Source organism: Scyliorhinus canicula, chromosome 1 (assembly GCF_902713615.1).
Source record: "Scyliorhinus canicula chromosome 1, sScyCan1.1, whole genome shotgun sequence".
NCBI classification, from domain to species: Eukaryota; Metazoa; Chordata; class Chondrichthyes; order Carcharhiniformes; family Scyliorhinidae; genus Scyliorhinus; species Scyliorhinus canicula.
Window position 1 is genome coordinate 39,399,873 of NC_052146.1, and position 14,126 is coordinate 39,413,998.

The window sequence follows — 14,126 nt, forward strand, 5'->3', positions numbered from 1 at the left end:
TCTAAACTTTTCGATGATCATGGTACACAAGGCAGTATTTGGCCCAGGGGCCACAGTTTGATGCTCCTGCTGAAGCCATTTCCTCCATCATGTTTCAGTGCAATAGTTGGTGAGAATGTGGAACCTGTGACCACAGGGAATGGTTGAGATGACTCGTGTGGATGGGTTTAAGGAGAGGCGAGGTAAAGGTATGAGGGAGAAGACAATAGCTGGAAAAGTTGGATGAGGAAGGATGGGAGTAGGTGTAAATGGAGTAATCATCAGCATATTTTATTTGGGACGAATACTCTGTTTCTAAGCTGCAGTGTTTCTGTAATTCTTTGAGTGTAACGTAGTGCATCCCCAATATTTTTCCAAGGTGACCCCATTTTAATCCGCAGGTTTGTGTCACCCCAGAGTGAAAATTGGTGGCGGCGGTGTTGGGGGAGGGGGCGGTTGATGTGGGGAAGGTGCGTTAGAGAGTTGATCAATGGGGCGGTATTTTGCTGATGGGGGGTGGGGGATAGAAGGGAGTGTGGTTTATAACTGCTGGCTTTGCACTAAGAAAAGGCAGCGGCCCGCTTTCCTAGGCTGTAGTTGTAGCAGCAATCAGGCCTCGGAGAGCAGACTTTTAAGCCATGCCCACCACCAAAAAAAACCCCAAATAATTAAAGGGACATTGTAGTGGTTGTAACTCAGTCCGAGCACTGTGGCTGCCATGGCTACGCCAGAGCTTAGGACCCCAAATTTTCGTCATGTGATACCAGTGTGAGTTGCGACACTCAAGTTTTAAACTGCCCATTGAAATGTGTCCTTTTCAGCTGTAATTCAGGCAGAAGCGACTTTGTTTTCTCAGGTGTGGTTCAGGCATTTAGGCAGATGGCCGTGCAGTGTGGGGGAAGTTGGGTGCTGCGGCAGGGGCAAGCATTTCGTTCACTTTCCCTTTGCAGAATTTCCATGTCCTGAGGCATTCACTAAACAAATGAAGGAACAATCTTGCGTAATCATTCTATCTGAGTGTGGGCAGCTCAGGGAATTTGAAAATTGTAAGACACTTGACGAGGAATACAATTTTCTTTTGTTGTATTATGTCTTTTGGAATGGAGATAGGACATTGAATCCTGGATCTTTGTCTTTTGAGTTCAGATTTTCTGAACTTGCATCTCCCTCACTGCAGTCCCACTCCAGCTCATAAACAATGATTACCTCACTCATGCTCTGGTGGCTATGGGGTAATTTTTAATACATTACTTGGCATGGTAAAGTTATTTTTCAAAAGTGAAATGAATTCATTAATTTAAAACACATTAGATTGCTTCACATATGTTCCAGTGGAAGTGTTTCTTAATTAGTTATGGCAGTAGAATTGCTAATATCGCCATCCTAACATCAGGAAAACGGCAAGTAAAATATTTTATGTGTAAGAAAAAAAGTACCCTCTGTGGGATCAGCAATAAAGAATATTGGCCATTTAAATTAATTTTGAAATAAACCTCTATAAAATATTTAACTGTTATAAAATCCATTCAACTTAATATCACATAAAATTGCTTCATGTGGTGAACAGGCTGACAGAGTAGCTTTTAAACACCATCCTTTCACATCTGGATCCTGGTGTTTGATAGAATACAATTAATTTAATAATGATCCAAAGTGAATCGAATTGGTAATGGATGCAAGCACAAATTAACAATTTCTCTACCAGTAGACACTCTTCTGAGGTTTAGCGTTTGGGGAGGACATTAATGCCATGGTGAGGATACAGAGGAGTTTTTCCAAAATTGTGCCATTCATTGTGCCATGGGTGTTGCTGGCTTGGCCAGCATTTATTGTCCATCCCTAGTTGCCAACGAGAAAGTAGTGATGAGCTGCCATCTTGAAGTGCTGCATTCCCTGAGGTTTAGGTACGCCCACTGTGCTGTTAGTGGAGAGACCAGAGACCATTTCTTTCTCTTTGGATCGGAGGTCAAGGGTGGTTCTTATGGTAATTAGTGCAAGAAAAGCTATTGCCACTATTGTGTCGGTTGGTATTTGGAGGGCACAGAGTTAAGATAATTACCAAAAGAACCAGAGGGGAATAGAGTTTTCTTTGCACCCACGGTGTGTTATTACGCTGCATTGTATTGCCTGGATGGTGATGGAAGAAGATTCAATAATAGATTTCAAAAGGATTGCAGGATTCAGCTCTATGGGGAAACAATGAAGGAGCTGGGCTCATTGGACAGCTCTTTCAAACAGCTGGTACAGTACAAAGGGCTAAATGGCCTCCTGCCCTGTATGATTTTTTCTTTTATTCGTTCATGGGATGTGGGCATCGCTGGCTGGGCATCCCTGAGGGCATTCAAGAGTCAACCACATTGCCGTTGTTCTGGAGTCATGCTTGACCAGACCAGGTAAGGACAACAGACTTCCTTCCCTGAAGAACATTAGTGAACCAGATGGGTTTTTACCACAATCTACAATGGTTTAATGATCATGAACAACGAATACCAATCAACCCAGAGTTAAAAACTCAATATTATTTAGTTAAAATTAATGAATTAGAAGACCACCAAATAAACAACCAATTAAAAGATTTTGTTCGACTTACTGGTCCTAAAATTGTGGCAAGAATAAGATTGAGGTGATCACTGGTCACTGTTCTAACGGAGTAAAGACAGCATTTTCCAGCAACTCACAGCTAAGCATGGAAATCAGGAAAGTTCCTGTTGGATTTGCCCTACTTCTCCGAATGTTTTGCTGTGCAGAGGTTTGGCTTTAAATCACATGCAAGTGTAAGGTTGCAGCACTTACCCACTAAATGCCCACTACACATGCCAGGTTCAGGTATGTGAATCTTCAACCATGATGAGGCTTAATTACTACCAAACAACCTCTCTGAATATTTACTTCCACAAGTGTGGAGTCTCATTCCGTCAGATTGTAACGTAGATATTTAAAAACAATACTTTGTTTGCTTTTGCGTCCTACCTCTTTCATCACCCTATTAATCATATCTTTTCCTATGTTTTGCTTCCTGTGGGTGATTGTATATTGAATTAAGTTTACTAATTAACACTTACTGGTTTAGACTAGGGGTGAATTTCATTGGTTGGAGAGTCAGGTTGTTGCTTGCCCTGCTCACACAGGGCCAGACTCTCTGTAGTGAACGGCGAGCCCCATTTGTTTGTCATATCTATTGCTAGAATCATTATTTGCTTAGATTGTCCCATCATACTCGCTGATCACTGGATTATAATAATGCCAGATCACTGGATTGTAATAATGCCGACCGCTGACAGCACCAGCATCTTGGCAACAGGTGAAAAACAAATGAATTGCAGACTATGACAGAGACAAATTTAATTGAAGTCTCATCTATCCAGCTGAACAGGGTACAGACATAATTCCAAATTGAGGATTTCTAAAGAGAAATTGATTTTCAGCATTCAAGATATGGATTTGGAGTGAAAGTTGCCTGTATTTTAATATTTTCTTGCCTCAAACAGTATTCTGTTCAGACAGACTTTCTTTGCTGAGTGTGTCTCATAGATTGATTGTTAAATGTTGCCTGTATTGACTCAACTGTCACATTAAAAACTGCACATCTTTAATTCAGCAACAGTTGCACAGAATTTTTATGACAATTGGTTTAATACAGTTGTGATTTTGAGATGGATCTGCAGCGTATACCTGCATGCATTATGCATCAAACAAACTGTATACTTTAGAATCAGATCAAATAAACTAGTATTGCAGCGTGAAAAGGGTACTAAATATAAATGATGAAGCCAATTATTTGATTGCATTTTTCACTGTGTGTCTCATTTTAATTGCTCTGACTTGTTTTTTTCTTATTCCTTTTGTTTATTCTCTTCAGGAGAAAAAATATATCAGCTGCCTTTTAAAGAAAAAAAAACGATAAAACACTCTGGTGAAAACAGCTTAAATTCAAACAAGTGTGAACAATGTCATGAAAGCAATAGTGTCACTGCAATACCGTTTGTCTTCTTTTGAATGCCTCTTTAGTTGTCTTGCCATTTAGACGATTGCAGACCTGTGATATTTTTGACAGCTAATCCAAAATACATAAACATAAAACACCATATTTGGGACGCGGCATCAGAGAATAAATCAAAGCTGCAGGTCATAACTCTTACACAATGCAAACAGAAATATACTGTATTTAGTGGCCAAGTGCAGAGAAAGACTACAAAGCCTAGACAAAGATCAGCCTTCATGTTTTCCTTTTACAAATACAAAAGGTAAGATGAACACAAGGATAAAAAGGGTCAGCTGAATATGATCAAGTGCATTACCGTACGTAGCCTTGAGCAAAACAGGATTTAAATTTTGGTACAAGACAAAATCAAGTGCTACAGGAAATCCTGAAGAGCCAAAAGCCACATCAACCTTCTGTAATGAGATAAGATTACACCAATGCCATCACATCAACTACATCTGAAAAGGCGGAAAAAAAAAAATCTTCAAAATGTGGACAAAAATCGAGACTGATTGAAGAGGTCAGCTATGCTGTAGGAATGGAAGATGCACACGCACAGAACAACAGGCTGATGCTGAACACCAGATATGGCAATTCAGGAAGTAGAATTTCTTTGTCAAAACCAGAGATTTTATCAGCTGCCTCTTTTTACTTTTTCTGATTTGATTCGTAGTTCCGTAGCTGGTTAGAAAAAACAAAATGTAACTCCAAAATTGTTGTTTTTGTTAGGCAAGGTTCTGTTCATTAGGCTTTTGGTATTCTTCAGAACACCACGGGTGAATGACTAATGGGGTTGAAGAGTTAATCACGTACCATGCTACATCTTGTTCAAGAAAAGGCTATTGCAGAAGTTTCTACAACATATACAATTGCACATAACACCCTGTGTTACAAATGTTTGAAAACACATGACCAATAACTAAGTACATAGTTCATGGTGTTGAGGTTCCTATTTTTAGAGTCTTCTTGACTATATCAGAGTCCACTTCTAGTAATATGAATTAGTTGTCTTGAAGACAAAATTAAGAAAACAATTTCTATCCATAAGCTAGCAAATTTGGTCAGCCTTCTGGATCATAGTGCTGTTTAATGGCTTTAGACTATAGTCTTTAATCTCTTCCTGTGGCAAACTACAGGACTTCAAGTGTGCGTTAGTGGCACAAAATCAGTCTTTGTTATTTTCATTCTGTAGCTAATGGCAAGTAGGAAAATTGCTACAGCAAAGAGTTTTCAACCAGTCCTTAATATAAGACTTGTACAAATAAATATTTTTTCTAAAAGTTGTTTTGAATTTTTTTGTTTAAAATAGTGGTCAATATTTTTTTCTTCAGATGCTAAATGTGATTCTGGAAGATTAATTGAAGAGTAAATTCATAAAATTCAAAGTCATCTGCAAAAAATACTGCAGTTTTGGCTTTGCGGAGTCTCAATTTAAATTAAACATTTAAAATTCTTCCTACTCTTGAAGAGTTCAGAGTTGCATCCTATTGTTTCATAATTAATAAAAGTCATAGCTCATAACAAAACTTATTAGAATTCCCAGTCTGTAGGTTCTTCCCGATTGGCTGCCCTTTCAAGCCGGTGAATGATGTTGTTCAGATTCGCCATCTTTGCGTTCCGTCTTTGGACGCTTTTGTTTAGTTTTGTGTTTGACTGTAAAGCAACATCAGTGCCAGGAATCAAGCACTGCCCCTTAGAAATGGCGGGCACTGATGGAGAGATAGGAGCAGAAGAGGACGGGACTGGTGAAACTGACATTAAGCCTGGAGAAGAGGCTGCAGAAGAATTCAGAGTCATCTCCAGATTACCACATGCAGGTTCTGAGATTTCTTTGAAACTGTTAGGGGTTAGGCCATTGGTTTCTGTCTCCTTGGGCACAGAATCCTCCTCATTAGGCTTTGGCGAGATGTCCGGCGGCGTGAGGTCCGAGGAGTTCGCGTGAAATTTGTCATAATTAGATGAACCAATGATCAAGCACTGGGGATTCTGGATGTGCAACACTGTGGTAGTCTTTAATGGATGTGTCTCATGGTTGCAGCCTGACCCTACTCCCTCCCGTTTTACAGTGCCAGGCAAGTGTACAGATGAAGCAGAACTTTCTATGTCATTTTGACGCCAACAGCTATCACAATGGTCATAATCCTCTTCTTCGCAATGATCACCGACTTCCTGTTTAATCTCTCTGCTCGCCTCTCCACGTGCCACCAGAGGCGTGGGCCGTTTGCCCTTCTCTTCAGTAAAAATGGCTTTCTTATCTTCTGACTCAGAGTCAGAACTCTGCGATCGACCAACACTAAGAGAACGATTGTGGGTCGTGTACCCTCGATAACTGTTTGGCTCCTGGTCCGTGTCATTCTCCTGGAGATCTTCGACAAGCGTTTCCCTTCGAACCCGTGATCTGCAGAAGTGAAAATATCAGTGAGTTGGGCAGCACTAGTTACAGGCTCATTAAGTAACTAGTGAGGCAATCTGAAGATTAAAACTGAGGGGAAAAAAATCAGTTTGTGACAAGTTTGTAGTTTTCTAGTACTAAAAGTACTAGATGTCTCGACCATTTTAGAATCAAATGACTTTTATATTAGAAAGACCTCAATATCATTAGGGAAAATATTTTAGCAATTTTTGTTGGATCCATTTTATTCTTCACTACAATTACATTGTGTACCTGTTTCCTCAGTTGTTATTAGACAGTGAATTACTGTCACCATGATGTGTTGTGACAATGTGGAATATGAATTGCTAGCTTCATCGGCTGGTGTAGTGCCTTGAATTGTTTTGAATAAAGGAAAAGAAACAGCTAGAAATGCAAAGATACGGTTTTAAAACGGCTGCAGAAGTCATCTGACCTGCAAAGTGGCCAGGTTTCTAGCGGCCTCAGAAAGCGGATTACCAGGGGCCATGTCTAGGCTGTTCCCTGATGGACTTCACACCCGCCATTGTCTGATCTCTGCAAAACATAAGGACAATAGGCCACCAGACATCCTGCCTCCAGAAACTGCCAGGAACAAAGAAGGACTAACAAAACGTATTATGCAGGAAGGGTGCTAAGGACCTCCTATCTGTTTTGAGCTTGAAATTTTGCAAATGGGAGATCAAAGTTCTTTCATTAATGTGGATTGCCCTCCATTGTGCGCAATAGCTGGTGTCACATCCTTCTTTCCATTCATGGGCTGTGGGTGTCACTGGCCAGGCCAGCATTTATTTCCATTCCCTAATTGCCTTCCAACTTAGTGGCTTGTTAGGCCATTTAAGAGGGCAGTTAAGAGTCACCCACATTACTGTGGGTCTGGAGTCACATTTAGACCAGACCAGGTAAAGATGGCAGATTTCCTTGCCTAAAGGACATTAGTGAACCAGACTACGACAAATGTTTCATGGTCATCATTAGACCTATAAGTCCAGTATGGTCAGGAGGTAAGCTCGCCGCCCAATTAATGGCACCGAACACCTCCAGAGAGGCAGGAACTGCCTGCCTGGCACAAGCGGCAAGGGCTGGTACCAGTCAGATTGGGGGCTGCAGTTGTCTATGTGATGAAAACAGGCAGCTCACTAAATGGCCAGGAGGTCAAACATGCTGGAAAGTGGCATGGAAGACAAGACAAAGAGCGCTTACTAGCCCCACATGTTTGAATATATATCAACTATAAAGAAACTTACTTGTGCCGACATCAAATCCGACAGCAGTGCATTAGAGTGCACAAGACTGTTCTGGACTCATCTGGAAAAACACTGAAAATTGCAGCACCAGACCTTTCCTTGCAGGACCTTTAATGACCTTTAAGGGGCCACTATCTGGTGGCATACTACCCCATTTCCCAGCATCTCCGTCCACTGCCAGCCCATTGAAAATTGTAAAGTGTCTGGGAGGCATCAAGGTCCTGAGGTGACCTCTGGGAATGTGATTTTGAAATCCTGCCTGCACCAGGTCTCAACCCAGAACCCTTTGAAAATCAAGCCCCACATATCTGTTGGAAGGTTAACAGGTGGAATTTGATTGACAAAACATGTATAATGTAATCGAATTTGATTATCAAATATATTTTAGCACTGCTCTGCGATGCCCATCAGAAATTGACGAGTGTTTTGGTCAAAGATGTCTAAGACCCAATTGCACACTCATTTGAAGATTCTCATCGAACATAAACTATTAACATTTTACCAGACAATACACAATTCACTTTCTAAAAATGAATGATCATTCAGACACTGGTCTTCAAATACAATCAGAGAATTTCACAGACTTGTTAACATTAAATTCATTCTGCAAAAGCTTCAAATTGAAGCACATTTAAATTCTCATCACACCTCAGATCAGAATATGGCATAAGCTCCAAAGGCAACACTAGAATTTCTGCCAGTTGTGCAAGATTACAAGTTACTTATCTTGCATCAGAGAAGAGCATTTGCGCCTCCAGAATGGAGCATGTCAGGAGATGTATTAGCAAACAGAGGTCAATCTTCCAGAGGCTTGAGGCACTAGCAAGGTTTTCTTTGTACATTTTGGGAAACCAGGAAAGCAGTGCTCGTGATTTTCTGTCCATTATTTTCCATGGATGTTGTGTGCCTATATTATCCGAATGCATGGAGCAGGATGGTTAGACTCCCCATCAGGACTGCAAGAACGGAAATTCACTCCAACTAAAAGTTCTCTTCAAATGCGATGGATTTCATTCCAGCAAATCTACAGAGTGTGGAGTACATAGTGGCTGGACTTTGGGTTAACAATAACAATGAGTGTCTGCATGGGTTTCACCCCCAAAACCCAAAGATATGCCCAAAGAATAGGTGAATTGGCCACACTAAATTGCCCCTTAATTGGACAAAAATAATTGGGCACTCTAAATGTATTAAAAAACCCAATAACAATGAGGCTAACAGCGCTCACTATTATATCACACAGCAATCTCTGGCATCTATAGATGCACAGTCAGATGTGTTATGATACCCTGAGCAAGTGTGCGATCAATTCCAGCCCCACTCGTCCCAGAGTCGCAACACAAGTCCATTAACTAATAATTCTTATAAAAATACCCAAAGTCTTTCGCCCTTGGCAACCCAATAATTACAGTCATCAGGTTTGTAAATGTAAACACAATTAATGTCTATTTATTTATTAATTATAAATTTAGAGTACCCCATTCACTTATTTTTCCAATTAAGGGGCAGTTTAGCATGGCCGATCCACCTACACTGCACATCTTTGGGTTGTGGGGGTGAGACCCACGCAGACACGGGGAGAATGTGCAAACTCCACACGGACAGTGACCCAGGTCCAGGATCGAATCCGGGCCCTCAGTCCCATGAGGCAGCAGTGCTAACCACTGCGCCACCCCTAATTACTGTCTATTTATAACAAGAACTGGAATGAAATATTCAGCAGATACAGTTGGTTAACGATGAACTAATACCTAACTCCCCCTTCAACTTGTCCCCACTCTCTCAACGCACACATACACACAGGACCGACAAACACAGGGGTGGAAAGGTGTAAAAAAAATAACCAAAAGGGAAAAGAGGCTTTGTTTCAGGTGATGATTTTTAGCATATTTTCTTCACAGTGAGCTTGCAGATTAAAGTCTTTGCTGCAGCCTGTACTGGTCATCTCCAGAGTTCAGATGCACAGTACTTATAACTTTCCTGAAAAAGCAGGGTTTTTATTTCATCAAACGTTGCTTTCAGTTAATGGTTTGTCTTCAGACCTGTGTAGCTTCAGGAACACAGCACCCCCAGACTACTCGAAAGACACAGCTCTTACGCAGCCTTCTGGATCCGTTTGGAGAGGATTAGCTGGATTTTATTTTACCTCCATGCTGCCAGAATAGAAACTGAAACCTTCAGGTCTCTGAGAACCATTTCAGTGGGATAGGACCCAATCACCACCTGTTACCAGGTAGAGCAGAGCCTTTTTGGCTAACCCATCGGCCACTAGCCAAATCAATCTAACCGAATCCCAGCCAATCTTTCTCACTGATGTCGGTCAGTCTGCAACTCCAGTTTGAACCATCGTAAACTAGCACCATGATCTCTCCTGCTGCTGAATTCTGCTTGAATTAAAGATACAGGCTACTTGCCTTAAAGGCACATGCCCATTAATCATCCATAGATTAGAAACTCTGTCACCCACACCCCCGGCAAAAACAAAAGGGCAAATATATTTATACGAACATTTTTATCATAAAAAGATTTTCAATATAATACCATAAAAACCATATTACACGTCCATAGTACAATTACAACCACCCCCAGAACCCCTCACACCCACAAAGAAAAATAACCAAGACAAAACTCATAGCAAATCCCGAACCACACCGCTCCCCAACAGCTGACGGTGACCTGCTCCCTGAAATGGTAATTGAAAGGTTGCCACCTCGAATACAACCCTTTTACTGCACCCCTGATGACATCATTGATCTTTTCTTCTTTTTGAAAAATATTTTATTGAGGCGTTTATCTCTTCACACAACAAACATAATCACAAAACAAAAACCAACGGGGCTGCAATTAACAAACTCAACATAATGCCCCACCATCCCACTCCCCACTTGGCAACTCCCCTGCCTCCCCATTTTAACCCCCCCCACCAACACCCCTGCTGACATCTTAACTTTTCTCGAAGAAGACGATCAACGGCTGCCAACTCCGGGCACACCCCTCCACACAACCCCTCAAGGCGAACTTTATTTCTTCTATCCTGAGAAACTCTATCAAGTCATTCGCCCACACCCCCCGTTTTGGGGGCCCACCCCGAGTCCCTCCAGCCCAACAATATCCGTCTCTGGGCTACCAGGGAGGCAAAGGCCAAGACATCGGCCTCTCTCGCCCCCTGGACTCCCGGGTCTTCCGACACTCCGAAGATCACCACTTCTGGACTCGGGACCACCTTCAGCTTCAGGACCTCTGACATAACATCAGCAAACCCCTGCCAGAATCCTCCAAGCTTCGGAGATGCCCAAAACATGTGGGTGTGATTCGCGGGCCCTCCTGCACATCGCCCACACCTGTCTTCCATCCCTTCAAAAAAACCTGCGCATCCCGGCCACAGTCATAAGTGCCCTGTGGACCACAGCGAGGGTGCATTTACCTTCCTCAGGGTACCTCCCATAGCCCAGCCTTCAACTCCCTACTCAACTCTTCCTCCCACTTATGCTTCACTACCCTTATCGGGGCTCCCTCCCAATCCATCAGCTCCTTGTAAATTTCCGACACTTTCCCCTTTTCGAGTCTGCTCTGCTATTCAATCATGGCTGATATTTTTCTCATCCCCATTCTCCTGCCTTCACCCCATCCCTGATCCCTGTATTAATGAAGAACTTATATATCTCTGTCTTTTAAAAAAAAATAAACATTTTATTGAGGTATTTTTTGGTTTTACAACAACAACAAAATAAACATTGTACATGAATCTATAAACATAGTGCAAAAGCCGTCTTCCTCCCTTACAGGTCCCACCTTTATTAACCCCTTACTCAAAGCTAAACTGAAACCCCCCCCCCTGGTGCTGGACGATTAATTTTCCGCAAAGAAGTCGATGAACGGTTGCCACCTCCGGGCGAATCCTAACAGTGACCCATCGAGGCGAACTTGATTTTCTCCAAACAGAGAAAGCTAGCCATGTGAGTTAGCCAGGTCTCTGACTTCGGGGGCTTTGTGTCCCTCCAAGCTAATAGTATCTGTCTCCGGGCTACCAGGGAAGCAAAGGCCAGAACATCTGCCTCTTTCTCCTCCTGGATTCCCGGGTCTTCCGACACCCCGAAAATCCCCATCTCTGGACTCAGGGCCACCCTTGTTTTTAACACCGTGGACATGACATCTGCAAACCCCTGCCAGAATCCCCTAAGCTTTGGATATGTCCAGAACATGTGGACATGGTTCGCTGGTCCTCCCGCACACTTCGCACACCTTTCTTCTACCCCAAAGAACCTGCTCATCCCATTGTCATGTGAGCCCGGTGAACGACCTTGAATTGTATCAGGTTGAGCCTGGCACATGTTGCCGACGCGTTGACTCTACTCAATCAGTCCGCCCGTAGACCATCCTCCATCTCTCCTCCCAACTCCTCCTCCCACTTGAAATGAAATGAAATGAAAATCGCTTATTGTCACAAGTAGGCTTCAAATGAAGTTACTATGGAAAGCCCCGAGTTGCCACATTCCGGTGCCTGTTCGGGGAGGCTGGTACGGGAATTGAACCCTGCTCCTGGCCTGCCTTGGTCTGCTTTAAAAGCCAGCGATTTAGCCCTGTGCTAAACTAGCCCCTTGTGCTTCAGCTCCTCGGTCTGCGTCTCCTATGACCCCATAAGTTCCTTGTAAATGTCAGAAACCCTCCCTTCTCCCACCCACCCTCTGGAAACTACCGTGTCCTGAATTCCCCTTGGTGGTAGGAGCGGGAAGGTTGAAACCTACCCACGTAGGAAGTCCTGCACCTGCAGGTACCTGAATTTCATAAAATTAACAGTGCAGTAGGAGGCCATTTGGCTCATCGAGTCTGCGCCGGCTCTTGGAAAGAGCACCCTACCCAAGGTCAACACCTCCACCCTCTCCCCATAACCCAGTAACCCCACCCAACACTAAGGGCAATTTTGGATACTAAGGGCAATTTATCATGGCCAATCCACCTAACCTGCACATCTTTGGATTGTGGGAGGAAACCGGAGCACCCGGAGGAAACCCACGCACACACGGGGAGGATGTGCAGACTCCGCACAGACAGTGACCCAAGCCGGAATCGAATCTGGGACCCTGGAGCTGTGAAGCAATTGTGCTATCCACAATGCTACCGTGCTGCCCACGTTTCCCCTCGCCAATCCAAATTTCTCCTCCAGCTCCCTCAAGCCAGGAAAGCTCCCCTCTATAAACATATCCCCCATCCTCTCAATCCCTGCTCTCTGCCATCTCCGAAAACCCCCGTCCATCCTTCCCGGGGCAAACCGGTGATTATTAAAGATTGGAGACCTAACCGATGCTCCCTCTGCTCCCAGATGCCTCCTCCATTGCCCCCAGCCTCTCTGGGCCGCCACCACCACGGGGCTGGTGGAGTACCGTGTCGGCGGGAACGGTAAAGGCACCTTTATCAACGCCCCTAAGCTGGTGCCCTTACATGAAGCTGCCTCCATACGCCCCCATGCCGATCCTTCCCCCCACCACCCACTTCCTGACATGGCTATATTTGCTGCCCAATAGTAGGTACTGAAGTTTGGCAGCGCCAGCCCGCTCTCTCCCCGGCTCCGCTCAAGCATCGTGGGGTCTTGCCCGCCCATACAAAGCCAGTGATCACTTTGTTGACCCGTTTAAAAAATGACAGCGGAATAAAGATGGAGAGACACTGTAACACAAACAGGAATCTCGGAAGAACCGTCATCTTCACCGTCAGCACCTTCCCAGCTAGTGACAACGGGAGTGCGTCCCTCCTCCGAAAATTATCCTTCATTTGTAAATTCTATGTAAAAATTTGGTCCACGAGTTGGGCCAGATTTAGTTTGTGCAGCTGTTCCCATTCCTGCGCCACTTGGATGCCTAGATACTGAAAGCTTCCCCCTACCACTCTAAACGGCAGCTCTCCCAGTTGCTTCTCCTGTTCCCTCGCCTGGACCGCAAAAGTCTCACTTTTCCCCATATTTAGTTTGTACCCTGAAAACTGACCAAATTCCCCCAGAGTCCTCATGATTTCTTCCATCCCCTCTGCTGGGTCCGATACATACAGGAGCAGGGCATTTGCATAAAGCGAGACTCTGTGCTCCACCCCCACCCCTCCCGGACCAGCCCCTTGAGGCTCTCAGTGCAAATGCCAGCGGCTCTATGGCTAACGCGAACAACAGTGGGGAGAGGGGGCATCCCTGTCTCGTCCCCCGATGCACCCTAAAATAGTCTGATGTTGTCCTATTCGTCTGTACGCTCGCCACAGGGGCAGGACGGTAGCATTGTGGTTAGAACAATTGCTTCACTGCTCCAGGGTCCCAGGTTCGATTCCTGGCTTGGGTCACTGTCTGTGCGGAGTCTGCACGTTCTCCTCGTGTGTGCGTGGGTTTCCTCCGGGTGCTCCGGTTTCCTCCCAGAGTCCAAAGATGTGCAGGTTAGGTGGATTGGCCATGATAAATTGTCCTTAGTGTCCAAAATTGCCCTTAGTGTTGGGTGGGGTTACTGGGTTATGGGGATAGAGTGGAGGTGTG

General features: G+C 44.0%; 1 protein-coding gene across 7 annotated transcripts in view; it reads right to left on the reverse strand.

Annotated features, from left to right (window-relative positions):
- Positions 1–3,890: 3,890 nt before the first annotated feature.
- The window catches only part of cux2b (cut-like homeobox 2b), a 438,718-nt gene continuing 428,482 nt past the window's right edge, over positions 3,891–14,126 (reverse strand). For 6 of the 7 annotated variants that reach the window (XM_038787654.1, XM_038787739.1, XM_038787773.1 and 3 more), the window contains exon 21: positions 5,492–6,359. In XM_038787654.1, the coding sequence (XP_038643582.1) occupies positions 5,492–6,359 (868 nt within the window). Of the gene's footprint in view, positions 6,360–14,126 lie in introns of all 7 variants that reach the window. The other variant, XM_038787705.1, reaches the window with a different exon arrangement.